A 24,141-nucleotide genomic window follows, 5' to 3' on the forward strand; every position below is an offset into this window, starting at 1 on the left:
TAGACATAGAGAATATATGCATATTATGTAAAAATATGGAAGCAAAGCAAAGAAGAAATAATTGAAAATGTTGCATGTGGTTGCTGCTATGGAAAATGATATGACAGGATATGGGGGTTGGGGAAATGGAGAATGAGAACATTTTTGTTATCTTTTGAGTTATCTTTGAGTGCTATATTGATTAGAATAAAAAATGACTTTAAAAAAAAGACATAGTATATGCAGCCACCTCTTCTCCTGACTCTTAGGAACAGGCCTGGTAGAGTTTCTTGCTGCACATTCAAACCTCCACACCAAACATTTGTAGCTTTTTACACAGAATTCTAAACTGTGCATTTCACAGTGCTTATATTTTAGACCAGAGGTTCCCAACCTTTTTTTCAGTAAATGAAGACACTTCCTTCTTTAAACGAGACAGGATAACCAGTAGCTAAGAGCATAGACCTTGGAGAGAGACCCTGGGTTTAAATCCCTGTTTTGCCACCTACTAGCTGTGGGACCTTGGGAAAGTCTCTTAACGTCTCAGCCTCCGAGCTTCATTATCTGTAACATAGAGATAATAACAATACTTACCTCTGGGAGAGTTATGAAAATGAAATGAGTTCATTTTTTTTAAAGTGCTTAGAAAGAACTATGCCTAGCAGGTTAAATACATAAAATTTCACAAGAAGGTAGTACTTATCCTTTTGAATCTATAGATGGAGAAAATACACTCAAAGTTACCATGAATTTGGTTATTATAATAACAATAAAATATATAAAATATTCATATTTAATTACTATATTATAAATAATTCATATTTTATTCATCACAGCTAGATCTGCAGTTTGCAGAAGAGTTTATCTGTAGGATATGCTATTACTTTATCAGTCTATAGACAATATTCAACGTGCATATAAATTTGCAATAACTTTGAGGTCTAGAATTCACAAAACACATATAGTGTCCGTACATTGACCCCCTCAATGCCCGTAAGGTAGCGACTATAATTGGTCATTTTAAATTGATTAGAATCTTCCCAGAATTTTTATGTGGAAGCTACATTAATATGAGCCTCTTCTCTTCCTGCCAGAATTATGGCCCAAGGTGAACCTGTGAGAGTTGAGTAAACAAATCCCACATAGACGGCAGGAGTTTAGGCCCTTGGAAAAGTAACATAAGATATTATTGACTAGAGCTACTGAGAGGCATGCTTAGAATACAATTGTAACTAAGAAAGCTTAAGTCTAATTTATTCCATTGCCTGAGACTGTATTAATAGAAGGTAAATCTAATTTATTCCATTGCCTGAGACTGTATTAATAGAAGGTGTTAGGAGCAGAAGTGGGGGATGGTTAAAAAACAAAAGTGTCCACTAGTCTTTTGCATTGTCTCAGGGAGGAGGCACCCTGACCTATGAACACAAATATTCCAATCTCTTTAACAAATATCCCTACCCTATGAAGATGCAAATCCTGATGATTGCATTAATTCTTTTTTTAAAAATCTATCTTCACTTGTTCTGATCCAAGTTTATAAGCAACACTTTGGTGATAATTTGGCTTTCTGTGTAGGTTTGTCTATGAGTAAAATCATGCTCATTGTAAGTGAATAAATCAGCATTCTGGATTATATAGCAGTTGCTATGAATGAATTTATTTAGCATGAGTCCCTGAGGGAATCCTCAGCTCTGGGTACCCAGCAGAAGGACAGATCAGAGGACAAGATGCTAGAATGAGGGGACCACCGTACTCCTGCCTCATTCCCAGCTGTTGTCTGTAGCTGATCTCTCCCCATCTCATCTTTTCTAACTGCAATTTGACCCGATGCAGAACTCCCATTCCCAATACTGTTATAGCTTTGGGTTTTCCTGGTAGGAAAGTCCCCTACTACATTGTTCTCCCCCAGAAAAGTGGGCTAAGGTACATTTTTGGCTTTGATACTCAGTTCTGATTTGGAATTTGTGCTACACCAATTATTTAAATTATTTTCATTAACTACCACTTACATACTGTGTTGATTCATTCAGTTCAACAGTCATCTTGAGCAATGAGCAACACATTTTGTTGGGAGATACATGATTATAAAGATGGATTACGAAAATGTGGAAGCAACTCAAATGTCCAGCAACAGAGCAAAATGTGGTGTATATACACAATGGAATATTATTTATCCTTAAAAAGGAAGGAAATTCTGACATATGCTACAATGTGGATGAATCTAGAGTACATTAAGCTCAGTGAAATAAGCCAGTCATGAAAAGACAAATACTGTATGATTCCATTTATATGGGATACCTAGAGCAGTCAAAAATCACAGAGGAAGAAAGTAGAATGGTGTTTCCCAGGCGCTAGGGGTATGGAGGAATGGGGAGTTGTTTAATGAATACAGGGTTTCAGTTTTACAAGATGAAAAGAGTTCTGGAGATGGATGGTGGTGATGGTAGCACAACAATATGAATGTACTTAATATCACTGACATGTGCACTTATACAGTTAACATTGTAAATTTTGTTACCTGTATTTTACCACAATAAAGAAAAACAGCAGGGGAAAATAAAAAGATGGATTATGGTTCCTGTGCTAAGGTGCTTACAGCTCCTGAGAGGCCAAACGGTAGGGTGGGATTAGTGTTAAGGAAATGAAAACTAAAGAGAGTTTAATACTGATGAGACCCCGCCCATTTCACGAAGAAGCTGATACAAGAGTTAGGCCATTACGTAATTCCTTCAAAGCTTAAAATCCGTTGAGCAGAAGCTTCCCATTCCAACTTGCAGAATGGAAGGTGCAGTAGAACCTGACCCAGTTGCGCCTGCCAGCTGGGGTTGGATCGCAGAAGCCCTCTCTGGCCCAGCAGATGGCGCAGGCGTCCGCAGTGAACCTCCAGGCCCCTAGGCGGCGCTGTGACCGGGCCTCTCTGCCCCTCCTCGGTGACGCTTCCTTCCGCCTCCCGAGCCCGCCTCTCCTCACCAGCGCACAGCTGCGCAGACGCCGGCTGCGTGCCCGTGAGGAGCATGGCGGCGTCTTCGAGCGGCGAGAAGGAGAAGGAGCGGCCGGGATGCAGCTCGGGAACGGCGGGCGGTAACAGCACGCGGGAGCGACTGCTGTCTGCGCTGGAAGATCTGGAGGTCTTGTCGAGGTAATGTCGTCGCTTGAGGACCTGCCTCAGGGTTGGCGCTAGTTCCAGGGGCTCCGCGGGGAGGGTGACCCCCGCGCTCACTTCCAAAGACAGCGGCGAGGTTGTCGTGGACGTGGCGTCCGCAGCCGTCGGGGACTTCCAGACGGCATTCCCTCCCCCCCGCATACCCCCCTGCCAGAGGACGTTTTAATAATGACCCTGGAACCCCAAGACTGCCAGAACCGTAGCAGACCATAGAGATCGCCTGGTGTGAGCCCCTTCGACCACGGACACTCTAGAAACATTTAAAAAGCTACTACCGGCTGTCAAGGGCAGGGACACGGTAGTGAGCGGGGGACTAGATGTCCGCGAGAAGGAGCCCACTCGCTGTCAAGGGGGACAGACGTGTAAACAGATGACAGGCGCGGAACCGGTTTTTATCAGAAGCTTGCGCTGCGCGCTACTGTAATAGAGCAGGGGGACGAGGCGCCTGGCCTGGTCGTAATCAGAGTAGGCTTCCTGGGGAAAGGACTGCCTGGGAAGAACGAGTTCACCAGATGCACTAGGCGGCAGGTAGCAAAGGCCTGGGAACCTGAGCACGCGCGACGCGGTGGAATGGCAGGTTTGGGACGGCTGGAGTGCAGTGTGCATGGCAGAGGTATGAGATGAAGTTGGATGTCATTCTCCGGATTCTGTCATCTTTCATGATAGCCTGTCAAGTTGGAGGCTTCCTTAATTCCCTCACATTCACTTGGATGTTAAAATTGTTTGGGTTCTTCCCCCTAAACTGTCGCTGAGATTGGACCTCTTGTTCTCATCCACACTGTTTTACATCCTATTCTTAACTGTTAAATAATGCGTTGCCTACGGGCGTCTTCTTCACGTTATCATTCTATTTTGCCCAAGAACAGGGTTATCTTTTAAAGAGGCATCTCGAATTACTTTTCTGCTTTAAAATATTTGGTAGGTTCCCATTGCCCGATGAGATAAAGTCCAAACTCTTTAGCTTAGTGTGGGATAAAGCCATTCTCCATTTCCTCTGAATTTATCCATCCTCTTGTTCTCATTTACATCCACATCCCTCCGACCTCCCTACCCTTCACTCCAGCCTCAGTGAATGCTTTCTATTCTAAAGTTCTACTTCCTCATCTTTAGTGCCATTCCCACTCCACCTCCAACTTGATGAATCATTCATTCATCCTTCAGAATCCAGTTTAAATGTCATCTTTTCTGTAGCCAACACTCTTGGACAGTTATGTTACCTGACCCTACTAATGGTCAGCATTTTATCTGCTGTGAATTTAGTCCTTGCTATGGCATGCATTACTTACCAGATGAGTAGGTCAGCATGATATTAAGTGATGTAATAAAAACACACACCAGAAGTTAAATAGTTTATGGGTTTAATCCACTGTTTAGACTATTAGACTCAAATGCTGCCTGACTACAAATAGAGCACGTGGAATCTACAGACAACCAGCAGTCAGTACAGTGAACAAGAAACTCAGAGGCATAAGGCAGCTGCCTTAATGTGTTGCCTCTGTGTAAATGTTTACACAGATGAATGTAAACGCTATTTTCTTCTGTTTTTGTTGGTTTTGTAGTTCCTGTCAGAAACCTTGTCAGTTTCCTTTTTCAGTTAATCCTGTCAATGAATACCAGCATGATTTCTTAGTAAAAAGACACTAACAAGACAGCGTTTTCACGATAAGTTTTTCGTTCAATTATTTATGTCTCTGCTCTGTGTAACATGACTCTTGGGGACAGCTAGTTGAAGCTTCATTTAGTTCACGTTCAGGACTTATTCTTTTTAAGTTCTTAAACACCAAGTTAACATCCCATACACACTGACTAGCCCACTACTTTTCTAAATAGGGCCAACTGTCATTTGCAGAACAATGCATTCAACCTACCTGCTTTTAGAATCACTGGTCATCCAAACTGGGTCTCTGAGTACTTTGAAGTACCTTGAATAGGCAGCCATGTAATTCTGATGTAAATTTGTGTTCCATTAGATTCAGAGCAACTAATGATTAATTGGAAAATACCTCTGTTGCTCCTGTTTGAGGTGATTTTTCCACTTCCTTAAATTCTGGATCGTGTTCTATTTGAAATGGTCCGTTGAGCTATATCTTCTTTGGGGAGACTGCTCACCTGACGGCCAAGTCTAATGCTTGACTGGCTTCTAACGTCTTTGCAAAGGAATCTTGATGATACTGTCACGTACGAAATTGAGTTAAAATGTTTCTTATTATTTATTCATTTTGACCAAGCATATGGAATGGATGGTAGTGATTAATTTTTCTGTAAATATGTTGACTTTATAAAGACGTGACACCCCCTTTGGGAAGTAGTGACTGCTGCCTTTTGTTCTGAGTACTTCTTAGTCTTAGAATTTCAAATCTTTGCCTTAGCGTATTCATTGAGTATATTCAGTGTCTCACCCTTCTGCTCTGGAGCCCAGTAAATTGATTTATTTTTGAGTTTTACTTGCTGTAATATAATTTGTTGGTCTGTTTTTCTGAGTAACCCTAGTGTATTTTATATTTCATGTTTACTAAGTTCAGGAATTGTTTCTGAGTCTACTTACCAGACTAATGGTCTTGGAGAATTTCTTCTGACCTTAGACAACCCAGCGGTCAATCTTGAGTTCTTGCCTGTGGATCGCTGTGGCAGTGGGCTGTGTATCTGAGGTGTGTTTTCCAGATGCTGTTGGTACGTGTAGGAGTGCATATAATTGATATTCATGTACTCTCCACTTGAGATAACATAACTAATTTATGTTATGTTAAATTTGAGACTAAATTGAAATTCTCATATATCCAGATTTGACCAGTTTATTCCTCTTTGTATTTGATTCTTTCCTTGATTATCAAGTATATAGCATTTTCTGTGTGAAATGTATTTATTCACTGAAGTAATGAATCATCATTTAAATTTTCCTGAAGAACCTCAATATTTGTGAAACTTTCTCTTTCAGCTTTTCAGTTGTACATGAACAGTTGAGGTACTGAGTCCTCTTTTGCTTCCTCTAAAAGAAGCTGTAATTCCTCTGTTGCTCTCTTTCCAGGAATGCCGAAAAGACCGATTTGTTATTTGTAGTCTTCCTCACTGAATCTATTGATAAATTGGTGATAGGCTTCTTTCTTTCTGTAGGCTTCGGTAATAACCATTGTCTTAGAAGTTCATTTTTCTTTTTCTGATTTTTCTCATGACTTATCTGCCATGCTGTTTTATTTGTTCATGTCTAAAGAAAGACTGTAGGTGACAGTAGGTAAGTGAAAATTTACCTCTTTTATTATCCTGGAGGTGGTGGTGGACAAGAGTCTTGGTGGTTTGCCACCTAAGACTGATTGAAACTTCTCCATAGAATGACGCTACTCCAGTGTAATTGGCTTTCAAAAAAGTTGTATTATGTGCCCATAGTGCATATACTGATTCTGTGATCTGTGAAGTTTGTCATTATCCTGTAAATGAAACTTCTCATTACATTACATTTTTAATGAAAAATGAAAAGAAAAATTCCTCACTAATGTAACCTCTGACTTTTCAAAATAGTAGCTTTGAAATTTGGAATATAATTTTTACTGTTAACCTGATTATATAGCTTTTCAGTATATTTATTACTTTGTAAAACGTGACAGAATAAGGTAGTCTTTGGAGGAATTTTAAAAATGAAAACTTACAGATAGATTGTAGTCAAAAAGTTTTTCTTAACCTGTTCGTATAATAACTCAGAACTCATTGCCCCACAGAAACCCTGTTGATAGGAATCTTGAGATTTCCACACCAGTCTATTAATTCTGTTTACCTCTAATTTACCTGAGGTGCGATACAGTTGACCCTTGAACAAGGCAAGGGTTAGAGGCACCCATTCCCCATGCAGTCGAAAATTCGCTTATAACTTTTAACTCTGGGTTTATTTTTGTATTTTATTGTTTGTTATTCTTGTCACCTGTGTTAGAATTTAAGTGCCATTGTTTACTTGTATAACCCACACATCTAGAAAGTGCCTGACACATAATAGGCACGCAAGAAATATTTGATGAATGAGTGAATGAAGACTTTCCATTCCTGTATCCACTTTTTTCATTATTTAGCTAATTAATTCATACACAGTGCTGTGGGGAATTTTGGGTACGGTTGGCACCATCCAGAAAAATAATATGAGGCTAGCAGGAAGGAAGTTGGAAATAAGAAGGTAAAAATAGCCTGGCAACCAGCGGAAAGGTACAAACACTGGGGCTGACTAGTGTCACGTAGCAAATTGCGAAGCTGTCGCTTCCTGCATAATTTCTGAAAAATCTCATCTGTCGACAAGTTTGGAACTAATGTATAAATATTACCTGCTATACACTTTTTCCTAATCTATATAATAGTTTTCGTATAGGGTTGGCATGTTTAGTAAATGAGCTTCCCAAGTAGATATTATTATATATAAGAATCCCTCTTACCTGATACCTGTTTGGTTAATTTTAAAAAATTTTAATTAAAGTAGAAAGTCATTAAAAAATGATACATCCATTTCTTGTTCTATTTTCCCTTAAAACATATAAATTTATGTTTTCACTAATTTTTTCATAAAAGACGAGACAGAGAACTTTTTCTATGAAGGGCCAGACTAAATATTTTTGGTTTTGCAGGTCATAATTTCTCTGCTGCAACTACTCAGCTCTGCCATGGTAGTGGGAAAGCAGCCACAGACAGTAGGTAAATAAAGAGGCATGACTGTCTTCCAAGGAAGCCTTAGTTATAAAAACTGCAGATGTGCTGGATTTGGCCTGCAGACAGACCCCTGATGTAGTAGTTTTTCATACATAAACCACCCATAATGCATTGGCTGCAATTTCTAGTTTGGGTCGTTTCAAGTGAAATGAGAACTTAGTCTCTCATCAGGTATTCTTAGGGCAGACTCTGCTGGGTTTTTGACTTTCTCCTGGTTCTTTACAGTTGTCCTTTGCAAACCTCTGTAGAGTCTTTCCAAGCATTTGGCTTCAATTTTTATAGAAACAGCTCTTTCTGTTTACAATCATATTTCATTGGTATTTATGTAATGGGTATCAATTTATATAATAATAGTAATACATAAAACTTGAATAAAAGGTTTGGTAACAAACACAGCTGAGTCTTGGTGAGCGTGTAGCACAGCTGGTGAGAGCTGAAGTCCACAGTTGGAGTGGACTTAGGGCAGTGGCCGTTGGTACTCAGTGCTGCAGATGCTAAGGAATCCAGAAAGTCACGTAGAAATCAGTTAAGAAAGCCTGGTGTGTATTCACTTTGAAAAGTTTTTTATTTTATTTCTTTTATTTTTCTTTTTTAGGGAGCTTATAGAAATGCTGGCAATTTCAAGAAACCAAAAGTTGTTACAGGCTGAGGAGGAAAACCAGGTCAGTGGCTTCTTTTTGAATTCAAAACCAACCCAAACCATAATTTCTGCAAGTTTCCTATTTATATTTACTTTTTGTGACAACAGAAGATTCCATCTTTTTAATTTACTAATTGAAACTTTTAAATTGGTATTTACTTTGTATCATTTATATAAGATAACAATGTGCTAAAGAAGCAAATAGTTGTCTAAGGGCGTAGCTGTATTGTTTTCTCTTATAGTTCTAGTTACAGGTACACATTTATTTATTTTTGTCTTTTGAATTAACCAATAAAGCCACATTAAGTGGAGGTTAAAACAATATTTGGGATCAAAAAGGTCAGCGCTCTCATAAACTAGGCGTTTATTGCAGGATTGGTTCCCTTAATGCAACTTGAAAAAGAATGGAAATAAAAGAGCATCCAGCTGTTAATAAAGGTTAGTTATTTTTGGATGTTGAGTTTACAGGTAGTTTTTATTTTCTTTAAACTTTTTTGTGCTTCTCAATTTTCTACTGATTTTTTTTCTTATTAAAAACTTTAAAAGGATAAATGTTACAGTATGTGGGTTCCCCCCCCACACACACACACAAAAATATCTTTTTAAGAGAAAATAGGAAGAATTAACCTTTTTAAAGATAAAAGACAGAAAAGGAGACAGTCTCTAATAGATCTCTTCTCCCCACCCTCTACCCGGTCATTATCTTAATTGTGTCTTAGGATATGTTTTGAGGGCAGAAAAATCTGATATACTCTAAAGAGAACTTGTTTTCTTCAAGGATTAATCCCCTCAGGAGAGGGAGAGAACCAGATACGTCTGCAAGTTAAAAAAAAACCTGCTAATTTTAGGGATAGTAGGGTTGTGTTTTTGTTTTTTGAAAAAGAAAGAGCCTAGAGACAAATGTGTTAATCAAAGAACCCCAGTCTCAGGTGCTTTATTAATAAATAACTCATGGAATTAATTAGAAATTTATACAAAATGAGCAAAAAGTGAAATGTGAGTTTTGACTTTATTTCCTAGGCACTTTGTTCAAGGCACCCAGATTATTCAGAAGCCCATAATTAAGACCTCCATAACCAACACTAATCTTTCTTATACTTTTAAAGAGTTAGCAATTCTCTGAATTGTATCTTGTACTTAGTACTGTGAATTCCTGTATAATTTTCATTGAAACTGTTAAATATTAGAGGGGTATGCCCATTTGAAAACTTTCTAGCCACTATTTTATTTGACTATTTATGTTTTCATACATAAAAAATTCTAGAGTTAGGAGGGCCCTTTAATGGTCTTCAATTTAACCTCCTGTGAGATTGAGTTGCAGGGGGACGAATGAGCTAAAGGTTAATGGATGAGTGGAACCTAGGTCTTCTCACTTAAGTTGAATAATTTTTCTCTACTCAACAATAAAATCTAAAGAGAATCTTTCTTTACTACTCTGGTAATATACAAAATAGGTGAAACTGGTATAAACTTGAAAGTTGTGTACACGTGGAACTAATGTGTACTACTTACGTTGATTAATAATTTTTTTAAAATATAGTTTTCATAGAAATGGCAACCTAGCTGTCTCCTCCTGTGACTTGAGAAGAATGGGGATTATAGAACTATTACATAAAATACACTTTTTACAGAAAACACTTTCTATTGTTATTTAAAATAAATGCTCAGTACAGGATGCAGCTCAGTCTTTTGTCTTTTGTATCAGAAGTCCTATAAAAGCGAGAGGAACTTCATATCAAAAGGAACTTGAGGCATATCTGTATTTTTTAAAGTTTAACAAATTTTTGATAGTATTTTTTAAATCGATGCTGAATTTTGATAGCCATTTCCTTTCTGATATATTGTTCCCTACTAGCACTATGAAGTAGGGTATTTAGATCAGATTGCAACTTAATTCTTTAGTTATGGGGGGTGATGTGGATAACTAACCTTGATTGAGCTCTTCTGTGTGTACTTAGCATACATTATATAGTAAAGCCTCATAACAGCCTTATGTGATAAGGTACTGTTATTATATCCCTTTTCCTAATGAGAAAACAGGCTCCAAAAGGTCAGGTAACTTTTCCTTGTCACACTGCTAATAAATGAGAGACTGGAGTTTTGAACCTAGACTTTTTAATTTCTGCTTTTTAACCTTCATAATTTTTGCCATATCTGCATACCATCTATTTACTATTTGTTGAAATCACTCTTTTTAAAACCATCTTCATCCTAAGCAGTTCTATGCATAAAATCACAGGTTTAATGGGACAGTTACATTTTTCTAATATTAGCACAAATGTGTTTTAAAGTTTTTTTTTTTAAGTTCTTCATGCCGACTAAAATCATCTTAAATACCAAAATTTAGGGGAACCTCCATTACATTATATTTTAAAGCATAAACCTTAAAATTTTTTCTTCCCTGAGAGATGAATAAATTTGTTCCTCTTGGCATGTTGCTAGTTCTGAAAGACTAGTTTTGTTTTACGTGAAAGAATAGTATATAACTACAAAAAGAGGAAAATCTTGATACTGCTCTCTTTTCCAAAGTAATCATCGATAGGCTATTTTTATTTTTAATAAGGATTAAAAATAATATTTTAAAGGTGTTAAAATTTTATAGCCTAGCCAATTCACATATGGATGCTTTGTTTCATTGGAATGTAGCTTTTTAATATTCTATTGTCTGCTTTAATCAACGATTATCTGTCAGGTCCTGGAGTTGTTAATTCACAGAGATGGGGAGTTTCAAGAACTAATGAAATTGGCACTTAATCAGGGGAAAATCCATCATGAAATGCAAGTTTTAGAAAAAGAAGTAGAGAAGAGAGACAGTGATATTCAGCAGCTGCAAAAACAGCTAAAGGAAGCAGAACAAATACTGGTAAGTTGGCACGCTGTTTCTTTAAAAAGGATATTGTTTATTTAATATATTTTTGAAAAATAAGTCTATTACCGGTATTTTGAAGTGGCAAAAAACTTAACTTTCCAAGTCTAAAAATGACAGCTTGTCAGTTTGGTTAAATGAAAGGCCATTGTCATTTTCTTTGTACTTATTGTGTTCAGATAGTCTGCGTTACTGTTGAACCACATTTTATCATTGCAAGATTTCATAGGATAGCATTATAGGAATGGGAAGCTTTACTTTTATCATGTCATGATACAAGTTTTAGTTTTTAATAGTCTAAATCTTTACTTCAGTTTTAAAAATATTTCAAAATGAATAAAAATATGTTCCAATTTTATAAATTGATTCAAATTATGTTAGTCTTCCATCCTAAACTAAGTGCGGTTAGGATAGATGTCAAGGACTCTAGTTTTTCCTTTTCTTGTTGTTGGCTGCTATTTAAAGGAGGCAATTCACTTGCTATTATTTGCCCAGTTATTTCACTAAATACTAACTAATGTAATTGTTCTATAGTGGTATTGCAGAAACAGCTGAGTTTGATTCTGATATGGACCAGACACAGCTGGCATCCTTATCCCTGATAAATCTCTTCAAAATTGTGTCAAAATGGGCTCCTAATATATAGAAGGCTGAGCAGCTCAGGTTAAATTAACCACTCCTACTAAAGAAATGACCCGAACTAAATACTTTTTTAAAGAATATGTAATAAAAATCTGTTTTGCATTAGGAAAATGGAAAGTAATACTTGCTTATCAAAAGATATTCAGAAAATACAGAAAGTAGAAAAGAGAGGAGAAAATTGCCTTTAGTGCCACTGCTCAAAGATTGCCACTATTCAGTTTGGTGTATATCCTTCCAGTCTCAGGTGTATTCGGTTTTTACCTTATTGTCATTAGCAGGGTCTTAACTGACTTCCCATTACTATTTGTTAAAACTTAAGCATATTTTGGGCCAGCCCGGTGGCTCAGGTGGTTGGAGCGCCGTACTCCTAACGCCAAAGTCACCGGTGTGCTGCCATGAGTAGCCGGTGGTCAGCGTGAGTGGCCAGCAGCTGGTGAGAGCTGCTGTGAGTGGCCGACCGACAACTGGCGACCGTTTGCCTCAGCCAGGGGGAAGCGCAAGGCTCATAATACCAGCATGGGCCAGGGTGCTGTGTCCTACACAACTAGACTGAGAAACAACGGCTTGAACCGGAGTGGGGGTCGGGGGGAGGCCGAAGAAAGGAGTGGGGGACAAAAACTTAAGCATTTTTTATATAATTATATCCTCCTCATTTAGTTTTTTAACTTTGTTATAAATAATGCTTTGATGAATATCCTTTCAGAAAAGCCTTTTCTTTCTGTATCTCACATTATATTCTTTAGATTAGGTTTCTAAAAATACAATTATTGAGCTAAAGACTGAACATAAGGACTATGGAAAGACTGAGTTTTATGATACAGATAATAGCAGCTGACATTTATTGAACACTTGTGCACCAGGCCCTGTGCTTTCCCCTTCACTTGCATTATCTCAGTCTTTATAATAATTACATGAGGTTAGTACCACTTTTTTCACTTTAAAGATGAAGAAGCCAAGATTTTAAATGAATAACTACCTTGCCCAAGGAGGATAAAAAGTAGAGATGGAACTTAAACCTAAATCTCTCTGATGCCATACTCTTAACCACTATGTTCTAGTTGAGGATGCATATACTAGGTTAACCTCATTTTACTCTTCAGTGTACCTTTGTGGGGACCGGGGAAGGGGTGTTCTCGTATAACAGTCACTAAGCATGGAGGCAGTGGTGATGAATCAATGAATAACAGTATCAGTCCAAGAAGGTATCTTGTAAACTAGAAAAAAAGTTTTGGGTATTTTATGCTTGAACTAGATGCAAGAATAGGGTGCTTTGGGGGTGGTTCATGGTCTGGATCTCTTTTGCATATTTATGATAGAAGGCATAAAGAAAAGTAAACAATCCAATTTGTATGTTGTTTCTAACAACTAATGTGTGAATGGAGACTGGTTCATGAATATATTTGTTTCATGGAATATAACTGATGTAAATGATACCCAGTGCTATTTCAGAATATTACAAATAAATTGTGGGGATTTCCAAATTGTGTATTGTTCCTATGGGAGAAATGATATGAATTCAACCCAAAACTATCCTTGATGTAGTTAATAAACCATATTCTCTTTTTAATGTTCTTTAGGCAACAGCTGTTTACCAAGCAAAAGAAAAACTGAAATCAATAGAGAAAGCAAGAAAAGGTTAGTACTGTGGGAACACTGACTTTCTGAAAAACCCAACTTTTGGTTTCAAGAAACTAATGAGAGAGTAGTCCTAGTAATCATTTACTGCTGTCGAGAGATTCCAATAAATTTTCATTGTGAAGTGTCTGCTGTGTTCTAGCACTGTGCAAGGAATTGTTAGGGAGGTATCACCTCTCCTTTCAAATGATTATAAGAAGCCATAATACGAGGCAAGTTACAGCCATGTAACTGAATGTGCAATAAAGACAGTGGGTTTATAAAATTATTTGGAAAAGGGAAGAGAACTATGAGCTAGAAGCAAGTGGGATTTGAATTGGGTCTTGAAATGATAGAGAATGAAAGAAAACGTCTATTGGTCAACTGTAGTGGGACTAAGAACATGGTGAAGTCAGAACTAGTTATGGCTTTGGGATGTACACATGTTTGGTGGTGCAGATGCCCAGGAGGCCTTCCTGTCCCCTCCCTGCTTCTCTCTAAAACGCTTCCATTTTGGATCTTTTTGGTTCCTTTAGTTTGTATACTAAAAGTCAGAATTGTAATGAAAACTCTGGTTACTTCCTTGTAAGAATTTACATTTAGTGATCTCAGACTTGTCTAACTTTCCACTTCTTTTCCTGTTTCAAATAATTACTATTTATGTTTGGTGTCTGCCCTTCCAAATTTTTTTTTGATCTATATATACACATATAACGAGAGTAATACAAATACATATGTGTACATATATTGTAAAACAAAAATCAGGTCGTGAATACATAATACTTAACAGCTTACTTTTTTTCACTTCATGAATGTATTGTGGATATCTTTCTCCTTAGGTCTACTTATGACCTTAGGGTCACATTGTGCTAACATCTGAGTTGTGTAGTGTGAACTGCTGCTCTGATTTAATAGCTTGGATGTCACTGGGAGACGAAATACTCTGTTTTCTCTATTTTATTTGTGCCCAGCGTTGCTTTCAGAACAGTAATAGTATTTAATGGAAATTAATAATTGAGTTTATTGACCATATTCATGCTAGTCTCCCAAATTTGATACTTTAAATTTGTCAGCTGATTTTTCTGAATGTCTTGTTCTTTAGTTTGGAAATGTCTGATTTAAGTTTATAGTATACATACAGATATGTTTAGGGAAGGTAGGTAACTCAGATTTCCTATTTCAGATAACTTGAAATTTAAGTATTGTTTGTAACTATGATGTATGCATTTATAAACGTCTATGTTTACTAAAGTGTTACGCTCTCCTCTTTACTCTCTCAGGTGCTATCTCCTCTGAAGAAATAATTAAGTACGCACACAGGATTAGTGCTAGTAATGCTGTGTGTGCCCCACTGACCTGGGTTCCAGGTAAAAATACTTCTCCTTTTAACTAGATATATGTGGTTTTGAAAATTCTTAGGTGACTGTACACAAAAATAAGAAAAAAGATTTAAATATAGAATGTATTTATCCTTAGAAACATCTGCTACATATTTTTACATCTTTTTGGTTTTATAAGTGAGAATATAGGTCATAGATTTTATCGGTTTGGTGTTCTACAAAGCCACTGCCACTAGGAACTGTTGTTTCCTTTTTTAAAGTATAAGATAACATGTGATGACATAGCTTTATATCCCTATAAAACCCAGGCTAGCCAGAAGCCAGCTTTTTAGAGCTATTAGGATTTACACAAAAATTCCAGCCTGGGAAACAGACAGTCCCAACTCTTAGGTGATAAAGATGAAGCGCTGAGCGTCCAACAGGAAACACACAGGACTGGAAAGAGCTGAGTAATGAGAAACAGCAAAGGAAGCAACAAGCATCTACTATATTGACAGTGGATAAATGATTTATAGGATGGAACCACTACGGTAGAGCAGCAGTCTTTTGGGAAGGAATGGGAGATGGTTATGTGTATCAACTCAAGTAATTCCTGGTAGTGGTATTTTGCCATACTAAAAACACTAAGGGTAACTACAGGGTGTGGGGTGAGTAAGTAATCTGGAGTTGGAGAGAAATACCAAAAAGTTGGTCCAGGTATGGCCAAGTTTTTATCAACCCCAAACTGCTATTTAGTATGATTGGAAATAAAGATTAATGGCTCCTGATACTCCACTGGAAAGTTAAAGATTTAGTCTTTAAGTGACAAGATGAAGAGGTTGGTTAGAAAAAGGTTTTAATTTAGGCAGGCCTTCCAGTAAGCATTCAGTCTTTCTATCATAAAGAAAGTGTGTCATGATCTACTCTCTCTCAGAGTATGTATCATTGTTATTTTCATACTAGAAGACACAGATAAGTTAGAAGAATCGAGATAATTTTCTTAATTTGTCATTTGGAGTGTTTGCTAAGATGTCAGACTTTTTTTTTCATATAGAGAATAGTATATTGTGAAGATTCAGAGAAGAAGTAAAAATGCATGTATTTTTAAATTTAATATATTATTCTCTTAATAACAATTGATAAGAGGACCTTCATATTCCAAAATTGAAAACGTAGCTTTAGTTTTTCAAAGTGAACCAACCAAGGAAAATCAATAGTTCAGAGAAGGCACTGATGCTTATTTTATATGTGATTGAATTAAAAGCAGTCTGTTTTCTGTTTTGTTTTAGGGGACCCCCGGAGACCTTACCCAACTGATTTAGAGATGAGAAGTGGATTATTGGGTCAGATGAATAATCCTTCCACCAATGGTGTGAATGGTCATTTACCTGGGGATGCACTTGCAGCAGGCAGATTGCCAGGTAATGGAAATTAAAAGAATGCTTTCAAAGAGACCAAGGTTTTGGCTATTGAAAAAGTTTGAGGTACCAGACCCAGCTCACTTTTTTTTTTTTTTAAGATTTTTATTGGGGAAGGGGAACAGGACTTTATTGGGGAACAGTGTTTACTTCCAGGACTTTTTTCCAAGTCAAGTTGTAGTCCTTTCAGTCTTAGTTGTGGAGGGCGCAGCTCAACTCCAGGTCCAGTTGCCGTTGCTAGTTGCAGGGGGCACAGCCCACCATCCCTTGCGGGAGTCGAGGAGTTGAACCAGCAACCTTGTGGTTGAGAGCCCACTGGCCCATGTAGGAATCGAACCAGTAGCTTTCGGTGTTAGGAGCACGGAGCTCTAACTGCCTGAGCCACCGGGCCGGCCCCCAACTCATTTTAATAGCTAGGTTTTCTGACAATTTACCCTGCTGTCCACTTACTCTAGTTTAAAGAGTGTTCTAGATGCAGGTTATGAAATTATAATGAATTGACTTCTCTATCTCATTTGTTAATGTGCCGTTTTCCTCAGGCATTGGGCCTCTCTTTTATTGTTATTGCTCTAAACATAGCTTTTTCTAAATTGTGAAAAATGCTGTATAAACAGAATGAAACATACATATGTACAGTTTAAAGATTATAAAGTGAACACACTCTTGAAAAACTCCCAAGTTATCAAAATGAATAACAAAGCTTATTATAGGCTTTTACTATCTTTATAAAATAGCATTTTGGGGAGACTTGGTTCACTGTGAGCTTCAGTCTCCCTCAAGTTTTGCATACATTTACTCTATGTTCCCCATATTTTATCTCGTGTAGGTGACTTGTTTTGATTTGGCAGAACATTTAAAAAGTTAAACAAGGAAAAAAAAATACTGCTTTGAGCTATCACATTTAATATTTTACCTATTTGATTTCTTTCCCTCTGTATTATTAGGTTGGTGCAAAAGTAATTGTGATTTTTTGCAGTTTTTGACCTTTTAAACCGCAAGTACTTTAGCACCTAATATTTACATCGAAACATGATCTAGATTTTTTTTTTGTTTAACATATCATTGTAAGGATGTCTCTGTGTCACAAAAAATGCTGTGTAAGCATCATTTTTTGTTTGTTACCTAAAGTACAAACTGGGAACTCACTGCATTAGTTTCCCTGGGTATCACTTCATTTTTCTCTTTGTTGATTGTACTGTGTCATGTGCCAGTCAGGGTCTGTCTGGTCAGGAGACAGAAACCACACCAGCAATATGAACAAGGAAAATTTAAAGAATTATTAACTAGCATAGTAACAAGGTACTAAACTACTATTGGATAAACAGAACTGTTTTTTAACAAATAGAGGAGTAACAGATACAGGGAGCAGCTACTACATCTGGGACCAAGGCAGAATACCCAAGGGACGGAACCAATGGAGAAGAGACTTCTTCCACCCCCATCCCAAGCCTTGTGTTCATTTCATGGCACCCTCGGCAGGGGAGGTACAGCTGTGAATATACCACAGCTATAGTCACAGTTAGATGAGGTGTCACAGAAGTTAGATGAGCTGGCAAGCAGGAAATTACCCAGTAGTTTTCTGGGAGACTTACTGGAAAGCCACCTGTTGAGGTAATGGTAAAACTTACTGGGAAACTGTCCCCTGGGATATCACTGAAACTGGCTAGAGGGTGAGCCCCACGTGATGTCCTGCACACTGGTCAGGCACCACAGGAGTAAGAAGTAAGACACCAGACCCAGGAGGAGAAGCCTGTTCTTCGGTAGAACCCCTCCAGTGCCCTGAACTGACGGAGCTTATTAGCACTGTGGCTGCTGGCAAAAGACAAATGTTTTCAGGGTCCAGGCTGAAGAGTGGATTTGAAGCCTAAAAGGCAGTTTAAACTTGTAATGCGTAGTGTAGTATAATATGCATTAGTTATTTATAATGTAAAATATATGGAAATAACATATATGATCTAATATATATTATATGTATGTATACTACGGATAGATATAGGAAATATTTGTGATTGTGAATGTCTTGCAAAAGAAAAATTACGTCAACTGACTATATGAATAGTTACTTATGGTGAAGTATGATTTTTTACAAATAAAATAGGTTCTAGTTACTAAAACATCACACTTTTCCTTGATAAATTTAATCTTTATTAATCTGGCCAAATGTATATTTTGATTTCTAGCCTTAAAAATATTTATTTCAAATTATGTGCATGAAGAGAAGTCATTTAGAAGTAAATTAATTACGAGTAGGAATGTCTTATATGTGCTTCTTTCTTTTCCCCAGATGTCCTTGCTCCACAGTATCCCTGGCAGTCAAATGATATGGCAATGAATATGTTACCACCCAATCACAGTAATGACTTTTTGTTGGAACCTCCGGGGCATAATAAAGAAAATGAAGATGATGTAGAAGTTATGTCAACAGACTCCTCGAGCAGTAGTAGTGACTCTGATTAAAAAAACATATGAGGTAAAAAGCACACAGAATCGAATACTGTAGAATTCTGTTTCTTAAATAATAGCAAACCTGTAAAAATAGCCAATTGGCTATAGTGGATTGTGCAGCCTATTAAAAATCGCAATGGACTTTCTTTATAAAGCCAAAAATCATGATTTCAGTTCTAAACCACTTGGTGAATATTTAGAGAATAATCAAATGTTACTGTTAGAAAAAACAGATTATTCAATTCAGTGCCGTCTGACTGTGTTCTGTTGCAGTTGTGTTAGATTTGTACATAATAGTTCTGGAAGTAAGATTTGAGGCAAATGACCCATGTGTATATCACTAATAGGCCTCCTGGAATTATTTAGAAAAGCAAAAAAAAAAAGCGGATCACTGAATGTGTGTCATATCAAAATAACAAAACCTCTCATTGAAAGTGAAGGTTGTTAGCTTCTGTCACAGGAACAGGAGAAATTGTCTCAATTTGTAATATTTGTAGTTATTGTAATTTTTGTAAATGAACTATTGTTTGTACTCTGTGTTTTTTTTTAAATTTAAACTACCTTCAGTGTAGGTAGGAAATTATTTCTATAAACCCAGTTACATTTTATACATTTGTAAGTAGAATTCTAGAGTGTGAATGAACATGATTTAATAAATACAATTGAACTAGTAATCTCAACTGGTAGGTTTCTCAAAGGCCCAAACTGCCATTCTTCTTAGAAGATATAGAATGAAGTATTTGTTTTTAAATAAGTTTTTAAAATTTGGCATAATAATGTCTGATTTTAAGAATAACAGAGATTTTAGAATGTAAAACGTTGTCTGCCTTCATCTTCCCTCTTATTGCAGTTCCCAGAAAGAATCAACTCTTAACCACTTTTAACTTCTGGTGGTTAACCTCCATGTTTAAACAATATGCTAATGCAATTATATCTTGATTTATCAATTTTAGACATTGTACCTTTCATATTTTTTTTCCTGATTGCAAAAGTAATACAGCATCTACTGTAGAACATTTAGCAAATATAGTAAAGCTCAGGAGAAGATAAAATTGTTAGCACTCTACCCAGAGATTGTATCAACATTTTGGTATAGATTTTAATCTTTAAAAAAATCTACATATATACTTTTTAAAAAAAAAAAAAAGTAAAATGTTCCTGAGATGCTACTGTAGTTTTCGTTAGTAATCTTATTATCTTTCCAAGGAACTAAGAATTCAATTTTTTTCAACTTTTTTTCCTTTTGGTTATTTAAGTGAAACATGATTCCTGTAGAAAAATATTTGTCTTCCAACCTTTTGCAATTTCCCAGGAACAGAATTATGCTTTTTACATTGGTATCTTAAATAATATATGGCATGAAATGAGTGTTCTAGTTTGGAATTCTAATTACCTCAGTTCAATTTCTTTATGTTTGTATTGATGTGAATTAGCTTTAATGACATGCCAATATATATAAATAATTGTCGTTCCATGGTGTCCATTACACAGTCAATATAATAAAATATTAGCTGGCTCATTAAAAAAAGATAACTACAGTCAAGGGAAGAAAGTGGTGTGGAGAGAGCTGAAGCAAAGACAGCAAAATCTTGGTGCTTATTGAATCTGGGTATAGGGCATATGGAAGTTTATTGTACCATTTTCTATTTCGGGTATGTTTGAAAATTTTCAGGTTAAAAAAGATTATTTTGTCTTCAAAAGTTCCTTTCATACCCTGTTTTAAAAGCCAAGGAAAGGAAAAGTTTGAACTCGGTCCTGAAAAATGGCTTTGATGCTGTTAAAGCTCTAATTCAAGGATGCCAGGTATGGAAAATGTGTGGGAAGCCATGAAAGCAAATGTTTATTCTATTACAATTTTTAAGATGAGATTTAGGCCACCTGTTAGTTTAGTTTGCTAGGGCTGCCGTAACAAAATAACAGACAACAAATTTATGTTCACACAGTTCTGGAGGCTAGAAGTCCCCATAGTGTTGGGAGGTATAGCAAGTCTCCTTGGCTTGCACATGGCCTCCTTCTTGTGTCTTCATATGGCCTTTTCTCTGCACCTGCAGCCTTGGTGTCTCTTGTGTGACCACATTTCCTGTTCTTATGACAGCAATTATATTGGATTAGGGGCCCACCCCACTGGCCTCCTTTTAACTTAATCATCCCTCTGAAGGCCTTATCTCCAAATGCAGTCACTTTCTGAGGTACTGGGGGTTAGAGTTTCAACATAGGAAATTTGGGGGCGACCCAATTGACTCTTAACATCACCTAAGAGCCTGTGTAAATTCTATTAACTATAAGTTTAATGAATGTTTATCCTAGTGAGATATTTGCTTTTTTATTTTGTATTTTATTTTAGATTCAATTTGGTATATATTTGCATGTTGAAGTCCCTTGTATACCAATATGTATAATACACTTAAGATAATTTTACTGAATTTGATTAATTCAATTTCAGTTAGCAAGTACTTTTGTTGTATCGTCATTTAAACATAGTTTTTTAGCAATTTTGATAAGACCAAGTCTTTGGTCATGATAGATTGGATTAGAATGTATGGGAAAATTATTTTCTTTGAAACTTGACTTTATGGCTATTTATAGGAGCTCTCTTGCCACAAAGTGGGTACTTCTTACATCCCTTAAATAAGGCATACTCTCCCCTAAATCTTTTGCTGAAATCTCTCTTTTAAGTGTCTTAGCTGCCTTACCTTCTAATATATAGAATTAAATATTAACATTGGATTTGGCATAGGTTTCAATTACGCATCATCACTCATTAACTGGTGCTGGTTACTGTGTTGAAAACGTTTCCAAGGCCATTCCGGGGTCAGTCAGTGAGAAGGAATATTTGCCATACTCATTGTGATTTAGTGCCCCCACAGCTATCTCCCCTCCCCACCTCCAGCTTTTCCTTTTCTTCCTCATGTTTGAGCATCCTCTAGGTGCCGAGGATACAGCAATAAGACAGCGAGAGCCTGCCTTCCTGGACTCTGAGGCAGAGGGGCAGGGGAGAGACAAATAATAAGCACATAAACAAATGTATAAAACAAATCCAGACAGTGCTAAGGATAATAAATAAAATTTAAGGAACTAAGTACTAAATTCAACACTTATTGCAAAACCGTTGCTTGTCAAATGAAGGTTAAAAATACCTCCCAAGAGTTGTGGCAGGGGCCAAAAGAGTTCAAAGGCAAATAAAGACATATATGAGTGTTAAAGATATGATTAGTTAAAGGTAGGGCAAAAATGGTATAGTCAAACACATGGGTCTCATGAAGTATAAATCCAAAGTCTGCATAAATTTGTAAAGAAATGTCATGCTTTTGGATTGCTGCTTTTCCCACACTGAAAAATGTATTCTTTGATCCTGAAGTACTGAAAGGAGTACTGAGACCCACTTACATGGTAATATATCCAAGTAAGCAAGTCCAACTCTGTTTAGGGGGGGCTATTGTGTGCAGCAAGTCAAAACAGAAAGTCTATTTGAAAGAAAAAAAAAAAAGAATGTGTTCAAACAGCCACGGTGGAAAACACTGTAGAGTGTCCTCAAAAAATTAAAACTAGAGTTGCCATGGGATCCAGCAATTCCTCTTCTGCATATTTATTGGAACAAAACAAAAACACTAACTCAAGAAGATATCTGCATTCCCATGTTCACGGTAGCATTATTTACCAATAGCGAAGGCATGGAAACAAGTGTCCATGATGGATAAACATAAAGAAAATGTGGTGTAGGCTGCCAACCACTGCAATCCAGCCCAAGATGGGGCGCACAAAGCTGGCCCTCAGGCTGCTCTCGCTCACGGTGGGTGGGTGGCTGAAGATGGGCACCCCTGAGCTGCCACCTCTGTCCTGAGCTGGGAAGGACAGCATTAGAATTAATGTAACTACCATGAAAGATGATGAGGACATACCTAAAGAACAGGTTGTTAACATAATCTGTGAGAGTAGACAGGTATATACGAGGTCTGCCAATTAAGTTCGCAAACTTGTAATTATGCTCTTACATCGGCAGCACTGTGCAAACAGCTCAGTAAGGTTTCATAGCCTTGGTACATCAGTGTCTCACAGCTGTGTTCGTGTCGATATGTGGCGGTGTCTTGCTAAGTGGTGTTCATTATTGCTGTTGCATGTTTTTGTGTGCTTTTACGAGAATGAGCTTGAATTAGAGCAAGAACAAATACTAAATTTCTTGTTAAACTTGGCAAGAGTGGAAGTGAAATCAGGGACGTGTTAGTCCAAGTTTATGGGATAATGCCATGAAGAAAACGGCAGTGTACAAATAGATTAAACATTTTTCTGAGGGGAGAGAATGTGTCGCTGATGAAGAGAAGTCAGAGCAACCAGTAACGAGCAGAACTGATGAAAACAGTACAAAGATTTGTCGAATTGTGCATCAAAATCATCAGCTGACTGTGAGAAGCACAGCAAACTAAGTAAACATGGACAGAGAAGCAGGAAAATCTTAACTGAAAATACTGGCATGAGAAAGGTATGTGGGAAAATGGTCCTGAAGGAGCTCACCAATGAACAAAAGCAAAGTAGAGTTGAAGTTTGCCAAGACCTTTTGGAGAGGCAAGATGATGTTTTGGGCCATGTTATCACTGTTGATGAAACATGGGTGTGCCAATATGACCCTGAAACAAAGTGGCAAAGGGCACAATGGAAGTCAGCCAATTCTCCATGACAAAAAACGTTCCATCAGTCCAAATCAAGATCAAAACGATGTTGCTAACCTTTTTTGACATGAAAAGGACTATTCATTATGACTTTGTACCAACTGGATAAATAGTTAACCAAGTTTACTATTTGGAAGTGCTGATAAGGCTGCATGAAAAAGTTAGATGACCTGAACTTTTTGCCAACAATTCATGGCTCTTGCATCACGACAATGCACTAGCTTACACGGCACTGCCTGTGAGGGAGTTTTTAGCCAGTAAACAAGTAACTATATTGGAGCAAGCTCCTTACTCACCTGATCCGGTCCCCAATGACTTATTTGTTTACCCGAAGATAAAGGAAGTATTGAAAGGAACACATTTTGATGACTTTTAGGACATCAAGGGTAATATGATGACAGCTCTGATCGCCATTCCAGAAAAAGAGTTCCAAAATTGCTTTGAAGAGTGGACCAGGCACTGGCGTTGGTGCATAGCTTCTCAAGGGGAGTATTTCAAAGGTTACCATAGTGATATTCAGCAATGAGGTACATAGCATGTTTTCTAGGATGAGTTTGTGAACATAACTGTCCTCGTATTCTTCCTCTTTGGGAATGGGAGTTTTTATCACAATGATCTTATCTCTTGTTTGACCATTATTTTAGATCACATTTGAGTAGGTATATACATGTACCTACTGTGTGTTGGGAAGGATGTCTTCTTGTTCATAGG

At 37.2% G+C, this 24,141-nt stretch overlaps 1 protein-coding gene across 2 annotated transcripts; it reads left to right on the plus strand.

The window, feature by feature from the left end:
* Window positions 1–2,922: 2,922 nt before the first annotated feature.
* On the plus strand, window positions 2,923–19,913 carry MED4 (mediator complex subunit 4). 2 transcript variants are annotated; one of them, XM_033104945.1, is made up of 7 exons: window positions 2,923–3,118; window positions 8,418–8,484; window positions 11,155–11,325; window positions 13,548–13,605; window positions 14,865–14,951; window positions 16,193–16,324; window positions 18,606–19,913. In XM_033104945.1, exons 1-7 carry the CDS (start codon window positions 2,994–2,996, stop codon window positions 18,776–18,778), a joined length of 813 nt encoding a protein of 270 aa, XP_032960836.1. In that variant the 5' UTR covers window positions 2,923–2,993; the 3' UTR covers window positions 18,779–19,913. The 2 variants fall into 2 exon arrangements, with proteins under 2 accessions (XP_032960836.1, XP_032960837.1); XM_033104946.1 differs by lacking the exon at window positions 2,923–3,118 and adding an exon at window positions 7,756–7,807.
* The last annotated feature ends 4,228 nt before the right edge of the window (window positions 19,914–24,141 follow it).

The sequence above is a fragment of the Rhinolophus ferrumequinum genome, chromosome 4, assembly GCF_004115265.2.
Source record: "Rhinolophus ferrumequinum isolate MPI-CBG mRhiFer1 chromosome 4, mRhiFer1_v1.p, whole genome shotgun sequence".
Lineage (NCBI taxonomy): Eukaryota > Metazoa > Chordata > Mammalia > Chiroptera > Rhinolophidae > Rhinolophus > Rhinolophus ferrumequinum.